Source organism: Astyanax mexicanus, chromosome 14, assembly GCF_023375975.1.
Source record: "Astyanax mexicanus isolate ESR-SI-001 chromosome 14, AstMex3_surface, whole genome shotgun sequence".
Classification (NCBI taxonomy): domain Eukaryota; kingdom Metazoa; phylum Chordata; class Actinopteri; order Characiformes; family Acestrorhamphidae; genus Astyanax; species Astyanax mexicanus.
In genome coordinates, this window is record NC_064421.1 from 17,767,034 (window position 1) to 17,786,258 (window position 19,225).

The 19,225-nt window shown below is 36.9% G+C and overlaps 1 protein-coding gene across 7 annotated transcripts in view; it reads right to left on the reverse strand.

The window, feature by feature from the left end:
* Positions 1–19,225, reverse strand: part of sash1b (SAM and SH3 domain containing 1b) — an 87,216-nt gene that overhangs the window by 1,141 nt on the left and 66,850 nt on the right. For 5 of the 7 annotated variants that reach the window (XM_022673000.2, XM_022673001.2, XM_007251973.4 and 2 more), the window contains 18 exons: positions 18,076–18,204; positions 17,882–17,932; positions 17,716–17,765; positions 16,090–16,130; positions 15,089–15,175; positions 14,891–15,003; positions 13,200–13,301; positions 10,652–10,784; positions 9,608–9,990; positions 7,438–7,512; positions 6,649–6,795; positions 6,176–6,308; positions 5,889–6,058; positions 5,148–5,357; positions 4,889–5,039; positions 3,994–4,119; positions 933–1,684; positions 111–242 (listed from right to left, as the gene is read on the reverse strand). In XM_022673000.2, coding sequence (XP_022528721.2) covers positions 111–242; positions 933–1,684; positions 3,994–4,119; positions 4,889–5,039; positions 5,148–5,357; positions 5,889–6,058; positions 6,176–6,308; positions 6,649–6,795; positions 7,438–7,512; positions 9,608–9,990; positions 10,652–10,784; positions 13,200–13,301; positions 14,891–15,003; positions 15,089–15,175; positions 16,090–16,130; positions 17,716–17,765; positions 17,882–17,932; positions 18,076–18,204 — 2,985 coding nt within the window. Of the gene's footprint in view, positions 1–110; positions 243–932; positions 1,685–3,993; positions 4,120–4,888; positions 5,040–5,147; positions 5,358–5,888; positions 6,059–6,175; positions 6,309–6,648; positions 6,796–7,437; positions 7,513–9,607; positions 9,991–10,651; positions 10,785–13,199; positions 13,302–14,890; positions 15,004–15,088; positions 15,176–16,089; positions 16,131–16,206; positions 16,427–17,715; positions 17,766–17,881; positions 17,933–18,075; positions 18,205–19,225 lie in introns of those variants that run through there. The other 2 variants (XM_007251974.4, XM_049464071.1) reach the window with 2 other exon arrangements.

Sequence of the window (19,225 nt, forward strand, 5' to 3'; positions counted from 1 at the left end):
GAAATAAAAAAATGCGTTAGTACAATTTGTACACAACCATACATTTGAAAATGTGGGAAATTTGTGATAGCTGCACATTTTTCCTTTTACATTTATCCAAAAGTACTCACTGCCATGCGGTGCTGTTTCCGAAGCTGCTGGACTCTTATCTCATCCAAGACTGTTGCAATATCACTCAATGGCCTGTCCAAATCTTCAGAGTATCTCTGGACAAGGGACAAGGGGACCCCATAACGGCCATGCTGTCAAGAAAAGAATGCTTTTTAAATACATGTAACTTTTAAACATGCATAATTGATAATCTCATGATCATAACAATATGATATTATAGTAGAACCCATCCTAATTTCATAACAGGACATTGATAAACAAGGGTTTTGGAACTGAAACATGGCATAATTGTACATAGTTATAATTTATATAGTAATAAACTCCTGTGTGGAAGTTAAAATAAACAATACAGCAAATGATATTTTAGTTAAAAATAGAATGTGAGGTTAATAGAAAGGGTGTATATTGAAATTTTTTTTACCACCATAACTGTGATTTTCTATTGTTAGTTTACCCAATTTTACCCTGAATGCTCTCAGTCATCTTACCTGATATTGTCTAAACTTTGGATCTTCAGTTTCCCACTGTAGCTTACAGGCTAATATTGCTACAAATGAATGTTTCATGTTATATCTCAACGGATTTACATACTTTTTGTAATTGGTTCATTTATTCCTGCTAAATATCATTAGTAACAATATTTGTTCCATACTTGCCTATGCTGTATTATTGTACTGAATCTGTAAAATGACTACAATAAAAAGGTGTTATAAACTATAAAAAATCTTTATTTACTATATGTTTTAATTAATCATGTGCTTCTTAATATGATCATGGACATGAATGAAAAAGAAAAACTAACCACTTTGAGTTCAAGGTACCTTATCAGAAAAGGGCTCCTCTGTGAGGTCAATGCCATCCAAGCTTAGTTTTTCCTCAACAAGTGACTCCAGATCAGCTGCTTTGCTGTGCTGAGGTTTCTTCCCAAGCCTCTGCATGAAGAGTTTACTGGACCATGGAGCAACATCAGGGCTTGTCTCCTTACCCTTAGTGAAGGGCAGTGGTAGAGGTTTGGGAGGAACTGGTGGCTTTATGTGATGTGTGTATAATGGAGCATTTTCTGCAACTGCAGTGTCTTCATGAGCCTCTACTTCTGCTGTGATGGGATTAACAGAAGGAGAAATAGCAGGCAGCTCATCATCTGCACCTAGGTCTGTGCTTTCAGTTTTAGTGAGGCCATGTATCTCAGCAGGGCTTTGCCTCTGCACTGCACCATCACAAGTCCCTGAATCTGCAGGCCTCAGGTCTTCTGGGTACTTTGTGTGGAGAATCCGATCCTGCAGAAGGTCGTCCAGGGAAAGACAGCGTTTCCACAACCCTTGAGGAGCAGAGAGGCCAACCAGTGCATCACAGCTGTGGCTGAGGTGCTTTGCTCTGAGCAGGCAGTGGCCCAAACCAAAGCGAATATCTTTGACAGTGGTTGTTTGAAAAGTGAGCAGAAGAGACTGTGGATTGCGAATGGTAGACCCACTGGACTGGCTGGGGGGTGGGGTTGGATACTCAGGCGATGGGAGGTGACTGGACTCGAAGCCTGATGAAGACCTGCTTAAATGAGATGCCTTTTTGTCTTTCCCTAAAAAAGAGCCGGTGATACGTGATTTATGTGAATTTGTGCAACCAGTTACAATAATAGCATAGATTAATATAAAAAAAATAAATATTGTCAGCTGGAAAGAATGAAGACTTTTCCATGCAAAGAGACACTTGACATGAAATAGGCCTGTCATGATAGTCGATGTTATTGACCTATTATACATTTTATTGTCAATCCTTTTTGCTGACCTTGATATTGCTCATTATGTTTTTCTTAAAAAAAAAGAACCTATTAACATAAATAAGCTAGAACATCAACTTTGTTTTTAAAAACAGTGGTTATTGTTTTTCTTTACTTATGTATTTTGTTTTTTTTATTCTATTCCAATTCTGTAAAAAAAATACATTAAATGTCCAATGCTTTTAAAAAAGTGAATTGCAATATTATGCTATTATATAATCATTAAATCAGTGGCATAAAATAAGTCTTAAAATGACAATTATATTGTTTATCACAATTAGTGCTGTGACGATGTGTTGTCTAAACAAAGACAGGCTCATCATGACAGGCCTAATCTAACCGTGATTGTAAACACATACAATAGATCAGAAATGGCAAAGAAAGCAAATGAGAAAAAGCAGAAATAAAAGAAGGCAGTCCAAAGAGTAGATTCACAGAGCAGTTTATTCCATAGCCTCTGTTATAACTGGACACACTGACAAAGCTGGCCTTGTTGCAGTTTTCTCATGAGTACACAATAGTCAGTCAGTTCCATTAAACATGGATGGTGTTTTTTGTTTAGCCCCAGTTAAAATGAGCAGACATTTCTTCTTTCTTTTAATCAGAAATGTATTTTATTCCTCTACAGTTACCATGATCAGACTCCTCATGACCAAATAGGAGAAGCACAGTATTATGTAAATTTTCAGTCATATACCCAGTATATTATGACCACCTACTTGTTGTTCATTTAATCAGCTCCAATGTCCATAGAGGATCACTTTGTTTTTCTATAATTTCTATAATTATAAACAGCATTTCTCTGCATGCTTTGTTAGTATCCTTGTGCCCTGTTATACAACAGGTATTATTTGGGTGGTGGGTCATTCTAACCACTACAGAAAGCGACACTGACATGGTGCTAGTGTGTTAGTGTGTGTTACACTGGTTTGAGTCTTTAAAACTGTCTACTCACTGTGCACTCAATTCACACTCCTACTTACAGTAGTTTGTCCGTTTTATAGATGTAAAGTCAAAGAAAAAAGCTCAGTAATCTGTTACTGCACAGTTTATGTTGGTCGTCCTCTAGTCCTTCATCAGTGGTCAAAGGATGCTACCTACAGGATGATACTGGCTGGATATTTCTGGTTTGTGGACTATTTCCACTGCTTAGAATGACCCACACCCAAATATCTATTCTGTGGTGGTCCTACAGGGTCCTGACCATTTAAGAACAGGTTAAAAGGAGGATAATAAGGTATGCAGAATAACAGAAGGACTACTGACTGCTATTAAAGAATTACAAAGTGCTCCCATATAGTCAGTAGAACAGATATAATATTCTGATATGACTGTGTATGTCTATTTTATCTTCTGTACTTTATATATAACAGGTTTTAGGCACATAAGATATTGTGCAACATATAATTTTCACTAGAAAAATATACACAAAGAAATCTCAAGTGCACAAGCATAGAAATGCTCTTCACAAGGGATATTGACATTCACAAGAGCATGTCATGATCACTATTTTATAAGACTAAAAAATCCAAGCAAAAAGTAAAGATCTGCGCAATCATAATTTTCAAGCTCTTAACAACGAATACTGCAGGTTAAGCACTTAACACCTCCCGAAATAAAACTCTGGTACACTTTGGGTTTAATACTTTTTTGTAAGCAAGCGCAAAACCGCACGAAGTGATAACAGACAGACCTAAAAAGTAGAAGCCACCTTTGTCTCTGTGAGAGCAAAGCCTTGGTAGATGAAGGCAGATAATAGAATGTTCTTGCAGAAGGAAGATAGATAGAGAATGTAGAGAACGTTCTGGTCCCTGGTGAAGAGAAGATGGCTGACATGTCTTAGGATGGACAGTAGACATAAAATGAGGGCTAGCAGCGGAGCGTGAGAGAGAAGGGGCAGTTCGGCCCTCATGGCAGAGAAAATCAAAGTTGGCGAGAGAGACAGAGGACAAAGATGAGCATGGAGAGTAAGAGCCACAGCAATCTCGTCACACACTGGCCACACAGTTCAGTTTGTTTGGCCTGACTCTGGAGCATGCAGTCCCAGGCAGACCACAGAGAAGAGGTGGAGTAGATGGAGAGTCACAGGCGAGGAAGGCTGTTATTACCGTTCTCCAGTGTTTCACTGCTCTCATAGCAGCCAGAGTCACGGGGGGAGTCTGGGGGGGCTCCACTTTCTGACAGAACCTTCTCTTCAGAACCCGATGACCCTCCACGCTCAGGATCACTGTTACCTACACACACACATGCAAGTCAGATTTGTCTTACACAGTTTACACAGTTAATGGTGGGTTTCCATTATTAACCTTATACAGCTTGTTGAATGGAAACTCTATTTAACATTACATAAATGAATATGAGTGTTTGGCACATGTCAGTGACATACAATGAACCTCAAATGGATTTCCATGTAAGTTTTTCACAAAAATAAAGCAAAATACTTTTTGCAGGAGAAAAAAAAAAATCTAATTTAGACTTTTAAATAGGCAGAATCAAATTTACAGCAATTTGAAATATTAAGCTGAAATAATGGGTTGCAATCTCTGCTTCCCTTACAGCAACCACCACACATCAAGGAATGCAAATGCACCAGACATGATCAAACAATCTGTAGTGCTAGTTATTGCCAGTCACCACATGTGCCAATAGATAATAGAATCAGATGTGCTTTACACTAGCTGAACTTCTTTTGCCGACTGGAAACCAAGAGGACCGAGGGATCTGGTAAGTTAGGCAACCTTTTTGGAACGTGTTACACTACTATAATCATATGCAATATTGGGCTATGCTACATGACTACTGTGAGTAATCACATCAGCATCTTACATAACATGTTTGTAAATAGGCTGGTAAAATGTGCATTTTTTACCCCACACAATGTCACATAATTAATAAATAAAATAAAACATTTGGAATAACAGCATTCAATTGCATCTTTAATGTAATTTAATTCATTAGTGGAAATTCATGGGTGGAAATATCTCTCAATGTTAGCCCACTCACTGTCATATTCCTGCAGCAGCTCCACTGCAGTAAGCAGCACTGCTCTGTGCTGAGGGTCTCTGATGTTCAACTCATCCAGGTCCTCCTCCTCCAGCAACTTAAATGTATCCAGATCCTCATAGCCATTAAACAGGAACGTGGGCATGTGCTCCTAATGCAGACAGCACAGGAACATTTAATAAGACTACTCAAATAGAACTGCTCCCACAGGAGTAGGAAAAATTAACCAATACTAAGAGCTTTTCATAGAGATTATTACTTTAAGTTTAATGCGCTCCAGAAGCTCCTCCACAGATGTGGGTTTGGGTGGCCGGCTCTGCCTCCTCTTCCTGCTGCTGCGCTTGGGCTTCTCCTCTTCCTCGCTCAAAACATCTACATAGATGAATTTAAAGGTGCCCACCTTGTTGTTCAGCAGGCCCATCCACGTTCCCATGGGTGGCTTACTGATGATGTCTATTAGATCACCTTTCTGGATTAAAAGAGAGCATATAAGACAGGTTTACTGTGAATACAAGTACAGGTAAACAAGACTAAGGCCCCTAAACCTGATTAGAAAAGGTTGGGACAGTATAAAAATAAAAAGGAATTGACCACAATACACTTTTCTATTGTGTGATGGTAACTGGTGGAGCCCAGAGAAGTCAATGCTACTTCTGGACATGCATAACTTGCACAGTGATGTTTTAAGTAGGATTTATAGTAGTGCTTGACAAAGGTTTGCCAGAGTAACTCCTTGTATGCAATGAATAACAATCTAAGAATATGTAACACTGTTCAAACCTTTTCTAATTTGCAATTGTAATGGATTTCTAAACATTTCTGATTTATTAAATAAACTCTAACAACAGTAGATACAAATGAGTGCATTATATACTGTATGTCATACTGAAAGAAATGTCAGATTACTCAATATACATCAAGTACATAAACCATAATTTAACGAAGTAATGTGGTAATATGACTATTGTAAAACAGCACACAGTCACATAAAATGTATTACCTTGAGTTTGAGGGAGTCTGTGTCATATGGGCTGGGGATAAAGTCTGTGTGCACGAGGGCTCTGCCACAGAAAGGCCCTCTGTATGGCAGCTCGTCATCATCACCATCCTCTGATTTCACACTCTCCCTATTACTGGCTGAGGAGTCTGTGGTGCTCACTGTCTGACCGCCTGCAAATATCCATTTAATGTGCACATCAGATGGAGTTTGGCCATGTGATTCAAAGTAATTGTATAGACATTTGACCATTTACACGAACACACGAACACAGACACAAACAAGCTTACTCATAGAACTCTGGCCACTCAGTGAGCTCCTCAGGCTCTCGACAGAGCCTCCAGCCTTGAGTTTGGGTTTCTCCAGAGAGTCAGTATGTGTGTGCGGGGACTGGGGTGAGCCTGGCTCTCTGCTTGGGCTTGACTGAGTGGAACACACAGAGACAGCATTGTTAAGTACAAATCAGCATTTTCCCACAGCAGCCAGTAGGGGGCACTCAATATTTGCAAATGGATAGCAAACTCTGTGGAAAAGAGCTAAAATTATAATATTGGAGATATCAGTCAATACACAGTAACAGATTCCTATCATTCTTATTATATTCTCAAAAATGCAAAAATACTGTTTGTATAATCTGACGATGTAGCCAAAGGACTACCCAACTTGATTTATCTGCCAAAAATAACAATTAGGACGCTTAATGGTGATAATTAAGTTAAGATACAAATCTATCACATATCCTTCACATGCAGTCTTGTGGTACCTGTTCAGACAGGGCAGCGCTGTATTTCTTGGATATGCGTTTCCTCATGGTCTCCTTCACCGACTTCACCTTCTTCCCCAGAGAAATGCGGGATGGAGTGGGTGACCTCGTTGTATCCCTCCTGATGCTGTCTCCGCTTTCAATCTGCTGTGCAGGAATCACACAAAGCAAGACACAATACTGACTGGATAGTCAACTTCAACACAATAAGCACAAGATCCCAAAGTAAACTAGAAAACTGCATTATCAGAGTTCAAAGCAAGGTAGTAAAAGCAGTAGTAGTAGTGTCTAATGGATAGGACGATTCTGTGCATGCGTTTAACATTCCTCAATCTGCAGTGTCACATGTGTACTATAAATACATCACTGAAAAAGATAACACCCACAGTGGACAGCACAGTAAGTAGTAATGGTTGTGACCTGCAGGTCAATTATGTTTTTGGTTTATTTTTTTGCCTTTGTTGGACATGCCAAAAATTATGCAACAGAAATTAGTATTGTGTCCCATGACTTTTGGCACATCAGTGTAATGTAGCTAGGTGGTCACTTTATTATGCCAGGTTTAATTCTATAGTAAACAATACTTCGTAAACTATCCAATGGAGTCGAAAAAGTGGAAGAAGAGGAAGAAGAAGAATCGATTATTTTGGATGACTGCTGTATTAATAAACAGATTATTAATCTAGTGAAATAAATCAATCATTTTGCTGAGAATAAGAAGTTAGAGATATAGGGCCTTATACTAGCTTTAAGAATTGTAAAGTTTAACACAGTTTCTTTAATACTTACATTCGGGTCGCAGCTGTTTTCCCTCATGTATATAGACCGGTTCACAAGGTCAAACCCTCCGAAGCTACAGGCCCTCTGCGGAGCAAATTATATTAACAAAGCATTAACACATGAATGGACTGTCTACGATGCCAAAGTTAAGTTAAGTTTAAGTTTGTGTTTTCTCAGCTGACACTGATGCCAGCATAAAAGAATTGTGATTCTTTTAGAACCAACCAATTCCACATTAGAATCAACAATGCTACATATTCCTTCCCTGTAGATGCACAAATTTGGGGTGAATATTAAATAGAGTATCTCACTACAATAGCTTCTAGTGGCAGCTTCCTTCCTGCTGACCTCCCCCCTTTCCCTACACTGCCAAGCTGACTCGACCTGACCCCTGCATAGGAGAGAGCAAAAGCAGCTACGCACAGCATGAGGATGTGCTGTGACTGCATTATGTCACTGCAGCATAATGCCAGCAGGGTGAAAGAGAAAAGGACATAAGGTGGTGCACTGAAAGCACTCCGTTCTCAAACTGAACATATTGATGGATCAAGGCCTTGGTCATTAATCAGTTCAATGACATCTAAGAGGCCAAATAAACTGAACTTTTGTACTTATTTTCTCAACTTACAGCCAAATGCAAAGTAACCAGATCATATATGTTGATTTAGCACAAAAAAACTTCCTATTTTTCAGTGTATTATTTTATATACAATAAAAAAATAACATCTAAATGTATAAATAAACTTTTGGAATTTTCTGGACAATTTACAGCTAAAAGACCAAGTACTCAGATCATTCTACTCATTATATATAGAATGAAGACTTCTTTCCTTTTCTCCAAATCAGTGGAGAATCAACATTACACAATGTTTATCTAATTCAGAATTTCTAAGGAAATTACTTAACTAAGCTTTTTTCTTACTCAATTTATCTAATTTTTTTTACAGTGTTCCATCTTATACTGTGCTTTCAAACTGGTCATATTGACCAACTTAACTTTAAGTGTTCATATATATTGATTCCGCTCATGCTTTAGTCACTTGATGCAATTAACACTCAACAGTCTAAAGCTCAAAACAGATTTTGGCACATCTAAATTTACTCAAGAATGAAATACCCCCTTTCCTCTTATTTGGAGTACGCTCTTTTAAATGCCACATTGTGTAGAAAGTAAATTATACATATTTGGCATTAAACACAAAAAGACAAAGATTTTAACATTGCTTTTGACATTAAAATAACATTTAGATTTTTTTGCTTTATATGTTGTAGATATGGTTTGAACTTAAAACCTGTCTCTGAATATTACTGGAAGAGCCTGTTAACCTATTAATCTGAAAGTTCACATTATCTTGGTGAGCATATCACAGTGTGACCCAAGAACCAACTCAAATATGTTCAAAGGCCAGAACAAATAGGTTATTTAAAAAAAATCATACTGTGTGTTTTCCACCTGTTGTTTTTTTGTGCACTGTTGGTTTTACATACCAGAAAAGGGTTTTAACAGCAATTCAACAGTAACTATATGTTTAAATGGTACACTGACTGTAAATAAGGGGAAAAAGCATGTTTGGCATTTCCAGTCCTGGCACGGTACCTCTCGGGAGAACTGTGGAACACGGAGTAATTTTTGTGTAAAATTTTGTCACATTACTCATATTATTGCATCCATCTACATGAGGTACACTTAGGTAAACTGAGTAGACGCCCTTTAACATGTCAGTGGCGCATTAACACTACACATAATAAAATTTTAACTTTGAATGTAATCAAATAAATGTCTTAATTCTTTAATAAATGCTTATCTTACTTGAATTATCTTTTTTTCACAGTGTATTTTTCTAGATATGTTATTCTTTTTTACCTGTCATTACTAGACCTGGCAACCTTATATGAGAAAGGTAAAACATTCTTAAAAATAATGCATTGTATTGTACTTAACTCTTTCTCTATTTTCTTTTGGAACATTTTCATTTCTCCTTTTATTCTGAATTGCATCATAAATTAAACAAAATAAAGCAGCTGCAGTTTCTAGTGGTACACAAAAAAAATCTGGAGCTGCAAATTTGAAAATTTAACAGAAAAAAAAACATATTCTGATTATGATACTGTTTCTTTCTATTTGATGTGGGACATTACTCCCACAGCAGCCTGTAATGTGGGATGTGTGTGCACTCACTCCGTGGTAATTGGAGGGGCTTAGGGATCGTCTCATCTCTCCATCAGTTACAGAGCGGGCCATCCTAGGCTGATCCTCACTGCAGCCTTCTGCCTCAGAGAAAGAGGAGCCGCTGCCCGCATCAAGCCCTGGGACAGGTCCACTCGGGCCTGAGGGCATCTGGCCCAAACCCTGACTGCTGCTGGACTTGCTGAAGGCTTTGAAGAGTTTGTGGCTGTTGTAGGTATCCAGACTGCTAGAGGAGGGTGAGGTGGTCAAGCTGTCTGAATCTCCATCCACAGAGAGCTGCTCCTGCAGAACAGAGGCCAGTCCATCACCCTGGACCACTCGCTTTTGCACCCCAGAATACAGAGAGGAGTTGTCTTCACAGGTGACCTCAGAGTCTGAGAGAGAAAAGACAAGCGGAGACATAAGAAATTATTTTCATACAGGAGATATTCCAAAGAATAAAAATTACCCATTCTTGAAGGCAAGTTAAAATAAAACTGGCAAAAGTGAATGAAACGTATGAATAGGGCTCTAAAAAGACAAAAGAGAGACTCTATAAATATCTATATCTATATGTTCCGTGCAATTAATGTGTAAATGTAAATGTTAAAAATATGAATGATCTATATATAGGTAATATTTCTGTAACTCTATATTTATCTGGTGTCATTATTGAATAAAAAATAAAGAAACAGACAAGGCATCTGTGTAAATGAACTGATTACAGAATGTTATTACACGGATACCATTAATTACAATAAAATTATCCTCTTCCCAAGGAATACAGCTGCTTAAAAAATAAATAAATAAATAAATAGGGACTGCTGCTTTAAAGAACACTGACCAACTATTGTTTCATTATAAATTTACAACAAATATCACTTTATTTTTGTTTAATTATTTTAATTTATTTTATGTACCATTTTTAAAACTCTAAAAGAACAAAAATATTGAGATATGAATTACAATGCAATTACACTACTAGCATAATTCTCTGCAGTCTAATTTCAGACACAGCAGTTTCTGTGAAATGATGCGGGTGTTTTGACACTTTACCTTTAGAAATGGTTTTTTTGTTCTCGTCTATTCTGATGAGCTTCTTCCTCACACGGCGGGTTGAGTTGACCAATTTGTGCAGTCTGCGAAAAGCCAGCGACTCCTCCAGTTCATCGTCTGACTGTTCCCGTGACTGCAGGACAAGAGGGAGGAAAAAACAGCTCAGACATAACAGCTTGCCTTTGGACATGTTGTTAAGTTGTGTTTTTCAGTCAATGCTGAATAAAAGAGCAAGAACAAAAACAACCTTCTTGGTATATTCAGGAGATTACCAGGAACAGTATGATCATGTGTGACAAAAACCACAAGCAGAAAAATACATCCTCTTTAATAGCCAGGATGAAAGATGATCTTCCAGCTTCTACCATCAAGTGTTTAAATATAGTGTTATAGTGCCATAACCGATTTACGTCATTTATTAAAAGCTAAAAAAAACTACCTGAGGAAGTAAACCATCTGTGAAACAGTACAGTATCTAAGTAACAAGAAGGAACTACAAGTCTACAAGAATAAACTTCTTAAAAAGGAATAAAAACCTCAGGTCCAGCCTTTATGTCATGTTCGGTCAGCAAATATATATATTTGTAGACTTGTCTTGTAGGATTTTTTTTGTTCTGTAAATAACTGCTTTCATTTATATAAATAATTTAAGGACTTTTTAAGACTTCCTGACAATAAAATATATTCATAAACTAACTGCCTTATCCAATTGCACCCTACTACTGAATAAACAGTATTGTAGTTATTAACATTGTAAATCTAAAGCAGAGCCTAGACATCGTGCTGGTTTTAACACATCACAGAATCTGCTACTGAACCTTTTCTCAGCAGCGTGTGTTTTAATAGCTGCTTGGTGTGGGTTTTCTGTGGAAATCTACTGAGACAGACATACAGACATGGTTTCATCGTGCTTGCTAAATATATTTAAGCACACCACATTTCAACCTCAGGTGCTAGCCATGTGTGTCATAGTCACAGTGTATTTAATACAGAAAGGCAGGTTAGAAATAGTGCAAATAACTCGACCACACACACACACACACACACACACATAATTCTGTTTAAACACACACTCTGTACGTGGATAAACAGACTATGCTTCAAAGCCTAGGTCTGAAAAGGTTGTGCATGTGGTTATGTTTCCCACACTTCACCTTTCTCTGACTTCAGAACAGAACTGAAAATGAAACACTTTGTTGTTTCTTGAATTGTATAAGTTGTAAAGAATTAGAAGGTCGGTTTTGATCATAATACTGATCTGGGTTCTTGTTGCATAAAAGAATAAAATTCCTACATAAATATCCAATATTCAATACTCTTCATCATTACAGATTATAGTCACATAAGCAACAACATAGTCCATTATTGTGTGCATTTACCCAGCATCCAGTGCATTTTACCTACTAAAGCCAAACAAAAACATAACTTTTTCAAAAAAAAAACAAAAAAAAAACAATTTCAAATTAAAGATTGAGTGATGACACAAACAAAATACTTTTTGTTTCAAAAGTAACCATGTTTGAGATGTGTAAGTGTAAAAACCAGTATGTACCAGTTTAAAGGGTTCTTCTATGGCACATTTAAAAAAAAAAACATTTAAAGCACCTTTATTTTTAAAAATAAAACATTACTTTAAAAAAAGGAAAAAAGCAACATAAAATATTTGTGAGCTAATATACAGAGATTAAATACGGATGTGTTTTTCATGATTTTAGACTGACATTTAGTTGTTTACTTACAATTACAATTGATAACTGATAGAAACTGAAGAAAACTGACTATCTAGACTGACTATCTAAAAATAACTGTTTTAAAAAGAAAAATATATAAAAAAATATAAAATTACATTTAATCAATTCTACCATTCCAAAATCAATATCTTTACATTATATGCTTTCAGGTTGATACATCTATGCATAGTTACACTCTTACAGTGAACGTAATGCAGGCCACTGCCCTAGTAGGGTCATATTCCTGAGTTGATACATGAAATACAGAAATAAATGGCCAAAAAGATGAAAGAAAAAGGAGCACAGAGAGTCTGTCCTCTGGAATCGGTGGAATGAACCCTGCAACTGAGCCCCCTAATCACACCATCCCCGCACAAAAGAGCTGCGGCCTGCAGAACCCAGCTCAGGTCTGCATTCAGCTGGCCAGAGTGCCACAATGGGGGGTTAAAGTATTGAAGGTGATGAATAGAGCTTGGCCTGGAGGCCAGGAGGGGGGTGGGACATAGCCCTGGGGTGGACTGACGGGCTTTGGGTTGAGGAGGGGAGGGGCGCAGTGGTTCACATCCAGGACATGGAGGAGGAGTGGCATCAACAAATGCTTAGCAGAGTGGGTGACATTCCTGCTGGGAGCATGCCTGAGACCAGAGGATGTGGTGCAGCCAATAAACAAGCTCATTACAACAAACAAGGATGTAGCTCCACTCATAATACACAGCAGCTATACACTCCTGTCTATTCTGTACCTCAGTACAGTGTAAATACCTTAAAAGTGAGATGACTTAATGAAGGAAAGAGAAAAAAAAAACACTGCTACTCACATCACAGTTGGAGGACTCGTTCAGAGAGGGACTGGAGGGGTCCATCCACACGGTTGGGTCTGTGTTGCATGACTGCCTGCTTTGGGTCTCATACTCCTTCAGCTGGAGACACAATATTTAATAGTACTGTATTAGTATGTGACCCATGCTTCAGTTCTTTACTACTTTACATACTTGTGGAACAGGGGTGGGCGATATGACACTAAAATGATATCACAATATGTAAGGGTATATTTTGTAATAATGATTTTTCAAAAATCATTTCAAAAATTCAGTAGAAACCAAAAGATTATACATAAAGCTTTATCTTCTTGGTAAACAACAGTAACTTATCAACATTTTGTATAAAATAATATATTGTAAAACAAAATGAAATGTACAATATTTACTGCTTGTACATAAATTGCAAACAACAAAATTCTACAAAATATATTTAAAAAGCCACATAGTTTAAAAATTAATTAAAAAACATTCATAACTGTATATATGCATACATGCAATTTTAAGATAAATTTAGATTTTATATTTTCCTCATATTTTATATTATTTTCTTTGGATAAAATCCTTATTTCTATATATATATATACGTATATATATATACGTATATATATATATATATATATATATATATATATATATATATATATATATATATATATATATATATATATATATATAAAAATATGTATAATATTCATTACATATATAATTAATTTATATAATACACTTCAGGCAGGGGATCAACAGGTCAAAGACAATCACCACTTCTAATAATAATTTCCTTACTAAGGAAATCCTGTTTGGGTTAGAGGAGGAAACCTATTTGGTGGATGTTCAGATGGGAAAACCTTTAATGGACTTCACCACCAAAAGGAGGAATAAAAGCTACACAAGTAAATAAATAAACAGTGTGCAATTTCTGGACTGTGCGAAGAGATAACACAGCCCTGACCCAGCAGAGAATGCAATTCAAACTTTAAATATGGATTAGAAAACAGTCTGAGCCTCCTCTTCATACTCTGCATTCAATTGTCCAATTTAGTACATGTTCTCTGAAAGGTTATGGATAAGGACTGGAAACTGTAGGGAAAGTGCTGTTTTGGAATAAAGTACATTGTAACAACTTCCATGTTTGTTTCTGTAAAAAAAAAAACATTTGATTCTTATATCCATGTCAATAAAAAGCATTCACAGATGTCTGTGGGCACTGACAGACTAAAGACAGCTCTGGTTAAAAAAAAACAAAAAAAAAACGACTACTTAAAAATTATGAGTTTCTTTGATTTTACCTAATTGAAAACCTCTGGAATATAATCAAGAGGAAGATGGATGATCACAAGCCATCAAACCAAGATAAACTGCCTGAATTTTTGCACCAGGAGTGGCATAAAGTTCTCCAAAAGCAGTGTGTAAGACTGGTGGAGGAGAACATGCCAAAATGCATGAAAACTGATTAAAAACCAAGGTTATTTCACCAAATATTGATTTCTGAACTCTAAATGACAATATTTGTATTTGGAATTTAGGAGAAATATTGTCCGTAGTTTATAGAATAAAACCAAATACCTATAAATAGCAAAATCAGAGAAACTGATTCAGAAACGGAAGTGGTTTTGTAATTTTTTCCCGAGGTGTATTTGGAAAGGATGCATTAGTTGTTGCGCATATAGGGAGTATAAAGAAGACTTTACCCGAGCCAAGGCCTCCTCCACTGTGATCATCTTCTCCTTCACCATCATCATCAGCTGGATCCGCTCTTCATCACTCATTGTGATCTCACTGGCAACAAAGCCCAGGTCTTCACCTGTAGACAAATGATACGTGGGGTTATACATGTGGAACATGGAGATCAAATAGCTGCAGGTTGTGTTGTAAAATGACAGGCACACCTTTTGACACTTGACGCATTATGCCTTTCTGTGTCTTGCGGAAATTTTGCCAGAAGGATTTATTTTTCTTTCTGGAGTCCCATCTCCCTGCAATGGGAAAGAAACAAAACATACCATACTGATTTAGAACACAGCTAAAGGAAAAAGCATTTTTTTGAGTAATGAACAAAAAAAAATCTGTTCACACAAACTGGAAGGTAGAGGGCAGTTGCTTCAACACGGATGTTCTGTACTTTATAAAGCACAAAAAAAAATTAACATAAAAAAATAAATTCTAAATAAAAAATTTCAAATACAAAATAACGAATTTCAAATTATAGGACAATAAATAGACATACAATCAATAATATTGGTTGATCAATGGTATTTTCCATCATGTTTCTTGCATGTTTGAGACTACACAAGTATAAAGTTTAATATTTTAGTCTTTATACTTTAGACGCATTGACAAAAGCATAAAAATTGCACCTCTGTGACAGGTGAAACTACTCCCAACTTTTATAAATGAAACAACTTTGGTCTTTTAAAAGGGTGTCATAGAAATATATGGCATTGCCATGTCTTAAAATAACAATAATTTAGTTTGGTCTCTAGTAATATAGTAAAAAAGTTTTTATTGTGACAGATCTAAGAAATAATAAATCTGAAATGTTAACAAAAAAAACTAAAACATTATTAAGATGATTTTATTTTATATAATTAGCAGTAATCCTTTGGTCCATTTAAATTAAAATCTGCCACATTTTAACAATGAAAAAAAAAAACATACACTGACAATACCAAATTACAAACACAACATATAAAAATGACACTGATAAGTATCCAAGAGTACAAGATAGTTGCCGTTTTTATAAGGATATTTAGCATAATTAACACATTTTTTTAGATTATACTGTATATTTTATTTATGTGGCAAACAACAACAGAAACACGAAATAAAAAACATATTCAAGATTTTCATATCAAACAAACACACATCCACATCCACACAGAACACGTACCTCCAGACCCGTCTTCAGAACTTGACTTGTGCATCGAAAGCCTAGGAAAAAAAGAGGGAGAAGTGTAAAGCTCTGCTCTCAGAACAGCAGTGATCACACTCTGAGCACCTCTCTCACCTGTTTTCCCACATTATTTTCTTCATATTGCTAGGATTTATCCAAATATATCCTCAAAACCATCAGTGTCCTTGTATATCTCCATAGATCAGCAGCCTGCCGTGTCCATAATGCCTGCAGGCCAGAGCACTAGTGACCGATTTCCCCGAGTGGAGAAAAAGGGGCAGGCTGCCGGCTTCTGGGCCAAACACACCTCACCATAGTTCACCCTAACAATGGGGGCTTTTCACACGCCGTTTAGCTTTTGGTGCAACTGTAGCACTCACGTGGCCTGTGCATTCCTCTGTCTGACTGTCTGTTGGTCTATCTGTCTGTCTATCTGACTCTCTCTCAGCAGACACTTGTTGCAGATGTTACCTAACAGTGTTTTGTGCAGTTATGTGGTTTATGTTGACCTGTAATGAAACACTATACATGGCAACCACCCACCTGCTACTGTGACAATGACAGCAAGTCTCACTTTAGATGTTATGTTTTAGGAAGACTTTATTGCAGGTAAGGAGTCAAAACAGCCCTTTGAAAGTTACCAGAGTAACTGAATTCAATGCTTTTAGGAAGAGTTACAGAGTTAAGGATGAAATGGGGTGGTGATCATCCAACATTCTGACTTCACAGCAATGCTCCAAAGCCTAGCAGTAAACCTTTCCTAAATAGTAGAGACATTTACTCCAACAACAGGATGAATCTCTTTAATACCATTACATTTTTGTGTCCTTGTGTACCTTATTATCTTATTAGTGACTCTGAGTGACTTATCACCATCATACTCATCACTCCTCTCACCTTCCACAAATTCAATCATAGGAAGGATGTAGACAAGAGGAAAAAGAATAGGTCACCAGGATATGCATGAGGCATAACCTCCAGCCCCCAGGACCAGATACGTGCAACGTCAAAGTGAATTTCCAGTAACACAAAATAACCAAAGAGTACAAAACAAACAATGTATAATGTAATGTTCAATGATTCTGCAGTGAAATAATTTTTTTCTTGGAAAGGTTGGGGGAAAGCCCTAAATGACACTTGGAGAAGCTGCCTTTCCACTGTCTGCTCTTAAATAATGTAAATATCATCAGATCATTAGGAGGAACAAAATTTAGCATGAAAAAAGTAGTGCCTTAGTGACACACGCTCCAACAACAGAAAGTAATGGAGGACATGAACACATCAGTGTCACGTCACTAAAATGTAGAATATTAATATAAATTTTGGATAGGGCCTAGTTTTTTTGGTCGTTCCTGTTTTTTTTCTGGTTGTTCTTTTAAATAAATCTTTCCAGTAACATTACTTCACAAACCTGCCTCTAGTTTATGTAATACTTAAGCAGAAAACCTCAGCATTTGGATGCGTAATTTAAGGCAAACAGAAAAAGGGCATAAAAGAAATGCATAAAAAAGAGAATTACATCATCACTACCTCCTGATTATTGACCAAAAAAACACACTCGCATATACACACACACACACACACACATTACATTAAAACAATAAGAAAACAAAAGGCAACTACCTTCTCTCTACCTCATGAGGGGACACAGCACCACTCAGACCCAGCGACTCCTTGAAAGAAACAATCAGTTAAAGGTGATACTCATTCAGTCTCACAACATGAATGTAAAAAATAAAAATAAGAGCATTCTTGAACTGTGAAGCTCTAGGATACTTCAGACGCCCACCTGGATTTCTGAGCGCAGCTGAAGAGATGTGGAGGTTGATTCAGCTTTTTTCTAAAAAGAGGAAAATATATATAATAATAACATAACATAAACCACACTGTTTTCACTTCTCTGTGAACAAGAGAAATGTGGTCACGTCTATACCTTTTCTCTATTATAGTCAATTCAGCAGACAAGTGAAACTACGTGCTTACCGTTTCGGCCTCCTGAGTTACTTTCCGCTTTCGAAGTTCCTCCATCCTCTCACACACGTCACTGTAAGAGGTGCTGTAATATTCAGAGTACTCCTTGGCCAGGTCCTCGATGTTTCCCAAAGAGCCATCCTGTAAGCAAAAGCACATACCATTAGCTTCAAGAGAGGACAGGCCATTTGAAAAACAAATAATCTGGACTCAATCGTGCAAACTCATGGTCATAGGGAGACACTGTTACTTCATTATTATTTGAGTTTTCTGCAGAAGTGAGAATATTTCATTAAGGATGAACCAGTGCAGTTACTGCAATACTTGTTTTTTTCCTTTCAATTTTGAATTAAAATTGAAATTTTAATTATTATAATGGTATTCCTCAGTGGGGAGAGGACACAATATTCGAAAAAAGAGCATTATGTGCCTCTGCAATGTTTAATATATTACTTATGAAAGGAGAATTGTCTGGTAGATTTTCCTAGGTGTTTTAATGTCCACAAAAGCTTTAGCTGTTTAACTATGCAACTGCAGCACTGATAAAGGCAATGACACAAGAGTTATCAGAATGCCAAGCTCAGTCTTCGTCTGCTATTTCACACAATGTTTAACCAAAAAAAATGCTGAGGAGAGCTGGTAAGCTAAAAAAAAAAAGTTTGAGACAGCATCCTTGCTAAAATTACCAGATGTATATGCTCTGTAAGTAATTTGTACCACAATGCATGTTTTAAGTACTTTTACACATGCTCGGTGCAACCGCACATTCCCACCTTAAAGATCTCTAAATCACCCAAACTTAAGGACTGTCACTTTAAATCAGAAAAAATAAACTTATCAAACATGCTCTGGTTTTCTTCATCTAAGATACAACATAACAAAATACTAGTGACAGGTTATTCTTATAAATGTAACCATCATTCATTAGGGCATTTTAAAGCTCCTTCAAGTGACGTCTCCCCGGGTCGCCCCTCTCTCTGACCCACTCTTCAGGACCACCTGACCTCAACTTGACTGAGACAAAGAGTGCTAAAGTATGACGCAGCTGCAGCCAAGAGGGACCTCGACTAAATCAACATGAACAAAGCGGTGAAGGGAGGAGGCAGAGGTCTAGATAAGCCACAGAAACCAGCACAACTTTGTGATCCTTACTGAGACAAGC